Here is a 12,636-nt window from a genome sequence, read left to right as displayed (position 1 = left end):
TTCTCTATGTATAGTATCATGTCATATGCAAACAGTGAGAGTTTTACTTCTTTTCCAATTTGTATTCATTTTATTTCTTTTTCTTCTCTGATTGCCAAGACTAGGCCTTCCAAAACTTTGTTGAATAATAGCAGTGAGAGTGGATATCCTTGTCTTATTCCTGATCTTAGAGGGAATACTTTCAGTTTTTCACCATTGAGAATGATGTTTGCTGTGAGTTTGTTGTATATGGCCTTTATTATGTTGAGGTAGGTTCCCTCTATGCCCACTTTCTGGAGAGTTTTTATCATAAATGGGTATTGAATTTTGTCCAAAGCTTTTTCTGCATCTGTTGAGATGATCATATGGTTTTTATTCTTCAATTTGTTAATATGGTGTATCAATTTGATTGATTTGCATATATTGAAGAATCCTTGCATTCCTGGGATAAATACCACTTGATCATGGTATATGATCCTTTTAATGTGTTGTTGGATTCTGTTTGCTAGTATTTTTTGAGGATTTTTGCATCTATATTCATCAGTGATATTGGTCTGTAATTTTCTTTTTTTGTAGTATCTTTGTCTGGTTTTGGTATCAGGGTGATGGTGGCCTCATGGAATGAGTTTGGGAGTGTTCCTTCCTCTACAATTTTTTGGAAGAGTTTGAGAAGGATGGGTGTTAGCTCTTCTCTAAATGTTTGACAGAATTCACCTGTGAAGCCCTCTGGTCCTGGACTTTTGTTTGTTGGAAGATTTTTAATCACAGCTTCAATTTCATTACTTGTGATTGCTCTGTTCATATTTTCTACTTCTTCCTGGTTCCGTCTTGGAAGGTTATACCTTTTTAAGGATTTGTCCATTTCTTCCAGGTTGTCCATTTTATTGGCATAGAGTTGCTTGTAGTAGTCTCTTAGGATGCTTTGTATTTCTGTGGTGTCTATTGTAACCTATCCTTTTTCATTTCTAATTTTATTGATTTGAGTCCTCTTTCTCTTTTTCTTGATGAGCCTGGCTAATGGTTTATCAATCTTGTTTATCTTCTCAAAGAACCAGCTTTTAGTTTTATTTGATCTTTGCTATTGTTTTCTTTGTTTCTAATTCAGTTATGTCTGCTCTGATCTTTATGATTTCTTTCCTTCTGCTAACTTTGGATTTTGTTTCTTCTTCTTTCTCTAGCTCCTTTAGGTGTAAGGTTAGATTATTTATTTGAGATTTTTCTTGTTTCTTGAGGTAGGCTTGTATAGCTATAAACTTCCTTCTTAGAACTGCTTTTGCTGTATCGCATAGGTTTTGGATTGTCGTGTTTGCACACGACAGATTTTATAAAGGCCTGGATTTGACTGATATGATGAAGAAATATTTGCATACAAAATTAACTGTTAATAATTTTGTGCCTCTTTTCCACAGGAGAGAATGTTTAAATTTCACCAAGTGAAACATATTTTTGATACACTAGATAAAATGCGATGCCTGAGAAAACGTTCTACGGTCTCATTCTTGGGAGTTCTTGTCATTTTCCTTCTGTTTATGAACTTGTACATTGAAGATAGCTATGTTATGGTAAGTCTTGGAGGTTGATTATTTTTTTGTTCAGAATAAGGCCTAAGTCTAACCAGACAGTCCACTTGTAACCTAACTACTAACTTCAGTCCCAGGCTATTGAAATAGCCTAGTTTAAGCAAAATTCTAACATGTGTATTTCCTATCTAGCTACTTTTTATATTAATTATATATTACCAACATTACAATTGTTTTGGTTTATGTTGCAGTGTTTTCTTTAATGCCATATATGTGTATATATATATATATATATATATAGTGGTTCAAATATCTATCTCTAATTTCAAATGAGTTAGCTATCATCCCTATCTGAATTAATATTGCGTAAATTCATTGTAATTTGTGAGCTTTAATTTGAAATACAGTTGACTGTTTAACAATGTGGGTTTTAGGGGCACTGACCCTCCAGGCACTCAAAAAACTCTGGGTATAACTTTACAGTTGGCTCTGCATATCCACACTTCTGCATCAGCAGATTCAGCCAACCTCAGGTCGTGTAGTGTATTACGTATTTACTGGAAAAAAATCCACTTATAAGTGGAACTGTGCAGTTAAAACCTGTGTTGTTCAAGAGTCTGCTGTAAATAGAATAAACAAAATTTGCTTAAAGGTGTTACTCCTTACTTTCTCTACTTTTCTATATTATCAAAAATTTTTTAATCCCATTGTCTAATTAGTGATACTAATTGTGCTATTTTGTTAAGAAGGAACATTTTATTACAATGTGTGACATCTCATTTGGATTTTGAATAACCCTAAACGACCACCATGTTATAGAACTAAAGATAATATTATGTGAAAGTTATTCAATAGTTTAAAAATGGTAAAATTAGTAGATAATTTATGAATGAATTTTAAGTGAATTATGAAAGTATGCAAAAGGACACATTCTGACTGTGAGAACTCAAATTGTTTCTATTATTCATTTTTGTTATAATTATATAATTTCACATCTGATGAGAGTAATATGTCTGATGAGAGTAATATGAAAGTAATATGGAGAGTAATTCACTTTTTCTATCTGAATTGAGCTTAAGATATCTGGGAAAATTCTAATCTTTATGCAATTATTCCTGTTCACATATTTCAGAAAATCAAAGCTTTGGACAAATAGAGCACCTGAAAATACATTCTATCATACAAGCATGCTAAAAGTTTCAATTAATATCTTATCTAGAGAGAATCTGACAATAACTACAAAGAGCATTTCCTAGTAAAATGTTTTATTAATTGAACATGATTTGGTAACTACCTACAATTTGCCAGATACTATTCTAAATATATCCTATGAGCCAATTACATGATCCAAGTTTGTGCAGATCCTCTTAGGAAGTCTTCTGTAAAGCATCTTGCTTCCGTTAGCATTGTTCTTTGATGGCGAAATTCTGTCAGATTCCTAGCTCTTGACTCTGCCTAAGCCCTTACTTTCAAGTATAGCTCTTAATCTTGTGGACTCTTCATTCTATCTTCCTTAGTCAATTCATAATGCTAAAGTTACCACAGTTAATAGAATTTGACTAGGCATGATTTAGGTAAACATAGCAAACTGGAGAAACTTACTAATGATATGCATTTTAGATTTTTTTAAACTGGTTGTTAGGTTTATGAAATTTAAGGACAGTAGAGCAAGGCCCAGGTGATCCAGCTATTTTTTTAAAAATAAATTTATTTATTTATTTTTGGCAGAGTTGGGTCTTCGTTTCTGTGAGAGGGCTTTCTCTAGTTGCGGCGAGCGGGGTCCACTCTTCATCGCGGTGCACGGGCCTCTCACTATCGCGACCTCTCTTGTTGTGGAGCACAGGCTCCAGACGTGCAGGCTCAGTAGCTGTGGCTCACGGGCCCAGTTGCTCCGCGGCATGTGGGATCTTCCCAGACCAGGGCTCGAACCCGTGTCCCCTGCATTGGCAAGCAGATTTTCAACCTCTGCGCCACCAAGGAAGTCCAATCCAGCTATTTTTTAATTAATAGAATTAAATATCATAAATTAACTAGAGGAGCTCTTGATTAATGATTTAATTTTGTGATAAAAATTTATTTCTTGCATCTGTAAGTACTGGTAGAAGTATATCACATCTTGTAAATCAAAAACATGGTATTGGCAGGATGCTTGTTGTATTCAATGATGATGCATATAAGACACTTTCAAGTGAAATTTCAGTATTTAACTTTAAGTAGACAAAAGATTATTGTATGCAGCAAACATCCTTATGTCTTTTTGGAATAGAACAGCTTCAAACTCACTATAAAATGTGTAAGAAGTAATAGAGTATATATCCATAAGAAAGTCCAACACTATTGTTCTCTTTATGCATTTCTATCTAAACATAGGTCCTAGCCACCTAATTAAAAAGTGTGATTTAATGAAGTAGCTCCTACTAAAGAGTACTTTCTCAATGAAAATTTTCTTGCTACATTAGCCATATATCTAGTCAAATTTGCAAATCATCCCAGGTGCAGAGAAGAGATTGTTTGCTTCTTAGCTTTAAAAATTGGAATTATTTTTAAATACTTATGTTGTTAGAAAAAGTGAGTTAAAATGGTTTTTAAATACAAGCACACCCCCATATTGACAATTCAATGACAATATTTTTATTAGTTTAATTTCTCACCGTTTACTAGATGATGTTTTCTACCTAAATTGCATTTTGAGCTAAATTTTATCCCAAGGCTTAATATATATAAATCTTTGAAATATTCATTAAATCATTCATGTAAAATTAAAATTGTTCTTCTAAAAATGTCTAATAACCATGGAAAACTGGCCTTCTACTAGGATATAATGCAGTTTCTTTTTAATACTTCTCCCTTTTCAACCCTTTTATCTGTGCTTGTTCAGTTTTCCTAAAATTATCTGACTTGATTTTCTTTCTTGACTCCAAAATATCACAATGCATGCAATTTTCTAAGCAGAGACATTAGCAGGTTGTTCTTTTTCTGTTTTTCTTAAATCAGGGAGAAATAATAGTTACAATTCAGAGAAATCAGATAAACAATTACAGTAGTAAGGTCTCTGGAGTTATTTAGCACATCTATTCTACTCTTCTTGCTAGAAAATCTATCAGTGCCCCCCAAATCTGGGCATGTAACAGTTTAGTTTATTGCTTACATGTTAGGGGCATATGTGCCTTTCAGTGGGAAAGAAAGCCAAGTTCAGTGTAAGAGACAAATAGTATTACAAGGCAAACTAAATAGAAGAGACACTGCATATCCAATCAACTTAGCCTCTCGGCCGTGAGCATCTTCAAAGTAGCCACTAAGGTATATATTTAGTCTGTAGCTAGTCCATTCAATTGCTTTCCTATCCAGAAAATAATTGTCATAAAGCTTTGTCTTATTACTGAGAAATACACTACAGCATAGTAGCTACAGAAAGAAGGTATCCAGGGAGAGCCTGGCTATTCAGGTAGATGCTTCTGGAAAGCAGCCAACAAGACAGACTCAGGTGAAAGTTGCATGATTTATTTATGCTGTAAAATGTAAAGAAACCTGTTCTTGAGAATTTAATAAAGTGCTTTCATATAAGTTTCATTTCATTTTATATTCTGTTATGTCCTTCAAACAGGATGAATGTACTCTATCTATCACAGAAAAAGTCTGGATTTTTACGTGTTCACGATAGAATTCTTAAAGAGATATTCAGTATCCTGCACTTCCTTTAGAATGTGGTATCACATAAGACCAGAATGGTAAAATCAATTCAGTGTTGTGACTACTGTGATTTTTATAGATATTTCTTCTACCCTATTGACTGTGTACACCATTACATTACTATTAAAGTAGCTGATGCAGAACTGAGTCTCTGATTACCTTTTAGAAATCCTAAACTTGCTCATTTTAAAACTTTCATGATGTTTTTTAGGTTTTCAGAAATACAAAAATGAAAATATTTATGTGCAATGAATTTAAAATAATCAGAATTCAATGGATATTCAATGAGTACATTTATAAGAAAACTAGCCTCCAAAGTTTAATATCATGTATTTTGAAACTCTATAATTTTACAGATGGCAAATACATTATAAATCAGACTAAAGTATTTTTTCTTTGTCTAAATCATCAAGTCAATATAAAATATCAAAATACAGTATTAAAGAGCAACTATAGGTTCATAAACATAATTGACTATACAGAAAAGATATTCAGAATGAATCTTCATTTATCAAGGACCAGATTGATAGCTGTTCCCAGTCAGGGTTCACTACTCTCAATTTTTATTCTAAGACAATTTCAGCCCCACCATAGATTTAAAAGTTTGAGGTAGTCAACTTTACCATTTATATTTAAATTTGACACAAAGTAGTGAATGTTCCAGTTGAGGTAAAGTTTGTATTTGAATCCTTTCTAATATTTTAGAACAAGGTTTAATTGATTAAAGTTTTATTGACCACAGTCAAAAACATGAGGACCAAGTTTATTTAATGCATTCACTTTCTCTGTAATTTTAATGGCATGCCCATGCCTGATCTGCCATTCCTATACTGAATAGTAGAAATATCCACATAACTCACACAGCACAATAGACACTTTGCCAAAAAGGAAACACTTCTTCCTAATTAGTTGCCCTAATATTCTACCAGTGGTAGTAAACCATATACAAAAGCCAAGCAAGTCATTTTGCTAGTAATGTATAACCAATAGAGGCTTGATCAAATGGTGATTAGATAATCAAAATCTACAACTGAACTTATATTAAAAGGAGATAAAACAAAGCAATTAGTGGTTAACGGGATATTTTTGAAGCTGAATATGAACGTTTTCTTGAATATAAACCATCCTGAAGATTGAATGACATAATTCCAGTATCAGATCAATAATAAGGGTCTTAAATAAAAAAGGACCAAACTTCCCCTCCATCTGAGTACTCCCCCTCCCCCTCTACACCCACAAGCAACAAGAAAACATCATGGAAAAGACTAGTATAAGGTCTAAAGACATTTCCTTGAAGCCTTTGTACAAATGTATCCTAATTGAGTTATTTTGAAGACATTTGAAAAAAATACTACCATGTCACAAGGACCATGTCTGTCCATTCTCAACAGCCTTTGATTATAGTGGCCACATAAGTGACTGACTAAAACTGTTTGATTAATAAGTTATCCAGACTCCAACTATTTTGTTCACTGCTGCATCCTCCTAATCATTCCTAAAATTTCAAAATCATAGAAATAATGTGTGGTCTTTTATTTGATAGGGCTTGAAGAAGAGTAAATAGTTTAATATGACTCAAATATGGGGAATCTAGTGAGAATTAGCTTTACATGAAACTGTAAAAGAGATTACTGTCAAGGTTTAAGATCCTTAAATTATTGTAAAGAATTTGAATTTTAACAGGAAGGCAGTGGGAGTTTCAAATAGAGATTTTTTATTATTATCAAGAGAATGCCACTATTGAGGTATGCTGTAGAAAAGCAATTGTAAGCATAGTATAAAAAGTGGAATATAACTGGAACAGAGACTCTAGGTAGGAATTCAGGTTAAAGATAATTATCTACAGCTTGTGGTGCCAGTAATTGAGATTTATATAATACCCATATTATATATCAGACCCATATATTTATTGTGTAAGGAGAAAGTTTATTTAATCCATGACCATCTATTATTTATTTGTTTTCTCTGCCTTCTTCTTGGCATTCAGGAAGGAGACAAACAACTTGTAAGGGAAACATCTACACATCAACTGAATCCAGAACGTTATGTGCATACTTTCAAAGATTTATCTAATTTCTCAGGAGCCATCAATGTTACCTATCGCTTCTTAGCTGTCATGCCTTTACAAAGAAAGAGTAAGTATCCTTAGACTTTTAAAAACAAGAACAATAAAATATTTTGTATTAAAATGATAACTTTCTTCATTTGTGTAACAATAAGTTTATGGGTTTTACTAATATAATATATTCTTTGGGAAATAGTTCAGTGTTTCTTCACAAATTGCAATTATTCACCGATCCAATTTCATTAAAAACAACAAAAAAATTAAATGCCTAATTGTGACATGAACTTTTTAACAGTTTGCTATAGTACCATGTAGAGAGACTAGGAAAAATCAATTGACTTTAAATTTTTAAAGTTAGCTTTTCAAAATAATTATTCCCATAGTAATACAGTTTCAATCATTGGTTTGCTTTTTATGACATGCCACCAGCTTGACGTCGTGAAAGTCATTATATTTGTTTCCTAAGATACCATAACAAATATCACAAGCTAGGTGGTTTAAAACAACAGAAATGTATTCTCTCATGTTTCTGGAAGCCAGAAGTCTGAAACCAAGGTGCTGGCAGCACCACATTCCGTGTAGGGGGGAATCCTTCCTTGCCTCTGTCGGTTTCTGGTCACTCTTGGCATTCCTTAGTTTGTGGCAGCAAAACTGCAATCACTGCCACTATCTTCACATGGCCTTCGTCCCTTTGTCTCTCTGTCTCTCTGTGTCCTCTCCTATTTTTATAAGGAGAATTGAATTTAGGGCCTAATCTGAATCCAATACGATTTCATCTCGAGATCCTTAACTAATTACATTTTCAAAGACTATTTGCAAATAAGATCACAGTCTGAAGTTTCAGGTAGACATGAAATTTTGGAAGAAACTATTCAATCCACTACAGACACTTTGGATCCAAGAAGTAACAAACTACATTTCATGGATTTCAAGACATAGATTACAGAAAGTATCATGATCTAATTGATGCACCACTAAGAAAGTACAAGCATTATCAGTTTTAAGTTGTAAGATGCCATCAGTTGTGATATACAACCTGATTTTAAAATATTTCTATGTGAAAAATATGAGTTTTAGAATAAGTGATACACCGTGATATCATGAACTTCTTAGTAGATTGTGTGGAGACCACAAAAATTCAGTTCCCTGTTAAGAAGTGTTTATGCAAATGAGTTTGTGATCACCAGGTTGAGGAAACTGTAACAATTCAGCTTTCTTTAGATCTTTCTTTCTTCCATTTCAAATGTCTACTGCTCTTACACACTACTTACTAGGTATTACACCTTGCATGAGTTTCCTCATCTCACTGTGACTTAGTTTCCTAATCTATAAAACAGGAATGTTGATAAGTGCAAAGCTATCTCAAAAGACTGTTTTGAATATTCAAGATGCATATTACATGTAAAATACTCAGACTTCTGCCTTTTATGTAGAAAGTATTCTATAAGTATTGGCTGTTATTGAGTATTAATAAGGGCTGGTGGCTTGAGTTAAATTGTAACAGATAACATGTTAGCTTTTCAGTAGAAGACAGGATCATAAGCCCAGATATTTCAAAGAAATATGTAAATTTCTACCTCTCTAATAGACTAGTAAAAAAGATTTTTCTTGGAAGGGGCTTTTTCAGTATCGTGCAAATCAAATCATGTATATGTCTGTCTTGAAACAGTGATCTTGGTGAATATAAACATTTCCCTATTTTCCAAATGGTGGCTCTGAAATTTTATTCAGTTCTGAGTCATGGTGAGAATGAGAGCTTTAAAAAGTGAAAACATTTTATTTAGAAGACATCTAATGCTTCTCAGAGGTGAACTGCCATTTCACAGGGTTTTATTTTATTCTCTAAAAATATCTAATTTCTAATTTTAGGTTTTAAATATCTGAATAAAAATTTCACCAGACAAAATTACTACAAAATGTGTTTTACAATAAAGAAATCAGTAATATTTATGTCTTAGAACAATACATCATACGTTTAAGCAATAATGCAGGTTTTCAAAAATAGCTTATGATATTGTTTGCATTCTAATTAACATACTAGATAAATTTCAAAATGAAATTGTGAAGTCCAGTTATGAATTATTCTGGTACAAGATAATAACAGTGATTAAAGAAAGATGAAAATATATGGCATGTTTGCTATGAAAAACTTAAAGATGATTAAAAGAATGAGTGACCCTTAATTTTCTTTTTCATCATTTGAGGCTAGTTTGTCATTCTTAACTGGATGAATTCCTGTCTCCTTTTGCAGGTTTTTTTTTTTTTAAAAAAAAACAGTGTCAATGTTATTTAAATATCTATCTTCTCTAATGGGCATATATGAGAACATTAAGCTTCAGAACATTTTAAACCATATATCTTATTTCATAAACAAATGTTTAAGCAATAGAGCTCATACATCATTGTGCTTAAGATGCAGTTTTTCCATAGAAAATATCAATTATATATAAAGTACTATAATCTTTATATATTTAGCATAAGTCTTTAATGACAAAATGTTCTATATATAATCACTCACTTAGATTTACTTAATAGAGTAGCAGGCTTAAAGAGAAAAGAAATTTTTTTCTATGTTATTCAAAACCTAATTTCACATTTAATTTGTCTTCCTTCTGAATTCTTTTGTTCAGGGTTTCTTACAATTGGACTTTCATCAGTGAGACGAAAAAAAGGAAATTATTTACTTGAGACAATCAAGTCAATTTTTGAGCAATCCAGCTACGAAGAGTTGAAGGAAATTTCAGTGGTGGTTCATCTAGCTGACTTTAATTCATCCTGGCGTGAGGTCATGTTACAGGATATTACACAGAAATTTGCCCACCATATTATTGCAGGAAGATTAATGGTTATACATGCTCCAGAGGAATATTACCCAATCCTGAGTGGCCTTAAAAGAAATTACAATGATCCAGAAGACAGAGTGAGATTTCGTTCCAAGCAAAATGTAGATTATGCTTTTTTGCTTAATTTTTGTGCCAATATTTCAGACTATTATGTAATGCTTGAAGATGATGTTCGCTGTTCAAAAAATTTCTTTACTGCCATCAAGAAAGTCATTACATCCCTAGAAGGAACTTACTGGGTAACCCTTGAGTTCTCTAAGCTTGGCTATATTGGAAAACTTTATCATTCTCATGATCTCCCACGTTTGGCCCATTTTTTATTAATGTTTTATCAAGAAATGCCTTGTGATTGGCTACTGACTCATTTCCGTGGTCTGTTGGCTCAGAAAAATGTGATTCGTTTTAAACCGTCTCTCTTTCAGCACATGGGTTATTACTCATCATATAAAGGAACTGAGAATAAGCTGAAGGATGATGATTTTGAAGAGGAGCCATTTGATATCCCAGATAACCCTCCTGCAAGTCTTTATACCAACATGAGTGTTTTTGAAAATTATGATGCAAGCAAGGCTTATAGTAGTGTTGATGAATACTTTTGGGGAAAATCACCTTCAACAGGAGATGTCTTTGTGATTATATTTGAAAATCCAATTGTAATCAAAAGAATTAAAGTGAATACTGGAACAGAAGATCGACAAAATGACATTTTGCATCATGGAGCCCTAGATGTTGGGGGAGATATTAGATATTTTAAACAAAATAGACAATGTGTTACTTACATAAGACTAGGGGAATTCAAAAATGGAAACTTTGAAGTATCTGATGTAAATCAAAAAATTCCATTTGATATACATTGTATGAGGATATATGTTACCAAGACACAAAAGGAATGGCTGATTATTAGGAGTATTAGCATTTGGACTTCTTAGCCAATTAAATCAATATGTCCAGTTACAGAAGCAGGTCTTCCTGTTTCCTTTTTGGCTACCTTCCTCTTTTACTCCCTTTATCCTCTGGAGGGAAAATAATGGATCAGATGTTCAAAAACTCATTTTGGCAGTTTTGATTTACACATTGTCAGTATGCTTTTACTCTAATACACATTTACATTTGTTTTAACTTCTGAAGTTGAGTATCAGTTCACAGTTAATGCTACCTTTGTTTATATTTTAATGTTATCATATTACTTTCAAAATTTCATCTGAATGTCAAAAAGTGACATGAAGGATTTCAAATGAGAAAATGTAGTTTGTTGGATGGTGAATCTTGAAAAATAGTTGCCACTGTATGCACTTAGTTAAGAAGTGATTTCATTATATCATCAGATAACTTTTATTAAGCATCTCTGTGATTATGCAGTTGGTTAGAATGATAAAGGTTTTTTTTTTTTTCTTGTAAACTTTGGTTTCCATAGACTTCTGTACATCTACAATGAATACCTCCTTATAGAAGTGATGTCTTTACAACAGAATTTGTGTGTAGGTGGGGTGATGGAAAGAAAAAAAAAGACTTAAAAAATATCTTCCCCTGATTATATAAAAGGGGACATTGTTCAATGTATAAAAACTTGAACACCTATTGTCAATAAATTTTCTGTGGGAAGCAGTCTTTTTCTAGTTTCCCTTTTGCAAAGAAGTGATGCTCAATATTTTCAGGTTCCATTGGGTACCTGCGTTTAATAGAAGAAATTAAAGAAGGCTTATAGTTAGTCCATTCTTAATGAACATTTTCAGTATATGCAGAAAATTTTTGAAATTGATTTTATATGTTTTATATTAAAATTCATATGATTGAAACCATTGTGATTTATCATATACTTTTTTGGAGTTCAAATGGACATCTTATGAAGGACAGAAGTAAGAAGCAGAAATCAGTCACTTCTACACACAGAGCTAGTTCATAACAAAGCTAGAATGAGAGATCAGATGTTCTGATATCCAGACAATGTTCTTTCCCTTATGTAGAGATTAGTCTTCACATAATTTATGCTTTTGGTTCTCTGGTACGTGAGTCTCAGATAATAAGTTATTCTATCAGAAATAGCTTGTATAATTCTCCTGTAAGTCATATTATCATTCTGTAAAATAATCCTAAAGTGTGCTAAATGATGCTCTTGTGGTATATGCACCCAAATGGTAAGCAAACTTGTCAAAATTTTACTGTGAGGGACTTGACAATAGTATCCACACCATGGGTCCATTAAAGCAATTCAGGACACCTTAGTGCATCCTAAAATCATTGTTTTTTCAGAATGTTCTGAGCTTGTCTCATCCTTTTATTTTTTGACAAACAGCAAAGGTGAAGGGGTTTATTACGAAGAGAAAGAAAGAGTACTTCATGGATGTTTATGGAAAGACTCAAATATACTATTATATAGACAAATATATACATACATATATATATATACATACATATATATATATATATATGGAGAGAGAGTGCAAGAGAGAGAGATATTAGACTTGGGATAATGAGAAGGAATAGGAATTCCTCTTGTTCTTGCTTCCATCCTGAAACAAAATCCTTAGGACTCACTGGT

At 32.6% G+C, this 12,636-nt stretch overlaps 1 protein-coding gene across 6 annotated transcripts in view; it reads left to right on the top strand.

Moving 5' to 3' along the window:
• The window catches only part of MGAT4C (MGAT4 family member C), a 629,413-nt gene extending 617,523 nt beyond the window's left edge, over nt 1-11,890 (top strand). For 3 of the 6 annotated variants that reach the window (XM_067008319.1, XM_067008317.1, XM_067008318.1), the window contains 3 exons: nt 1,389-1,541; nt 7,177-7,324; nt 9,885-11,890. In XM_067008319.1, the coding sequence (XP_066864420.1) occupies nt 1,395-1,541; nt 7,177-7,324; nt 9,885-11,026 (1,437 nt within the window). In that variant the 5' untranslated portion in view covers nt 1,389-1,394 and the 3' untranslated portion in view covers nt 11,027-11,890. The remainder of the gene's footprint in view (nt 1-1,388; nt 1,542-7,176; nt 7,325-9,884) is intronic. The other 3 variants (XM_067008320.1, XM_067008321.1, XM_067008316.1) reach the window with 3 other exon arrangements.
• Nucleotides 11,891-12,636: the final 746 nt, after the last annotated feature.

Source organism: Kogia breviceps, chromosome 12, assembly GCF_026419965.1.
Source record: "Kogia breviceps isolate mKogBre1 chromosome 12, mKogBre1 haplotype 1, whole genome shotgun sequence".
Lineage (NCBI taxonomy): Eukaryota > Metazoa > Chordata > Mammalia > Artiodactyla > Physeteridae > Kogia > Kogia breviceps.
Note: the sequence above shows the minus strand (reverse complement) of the source record. Positions and strands in the feature narration are given on the sequence as shown.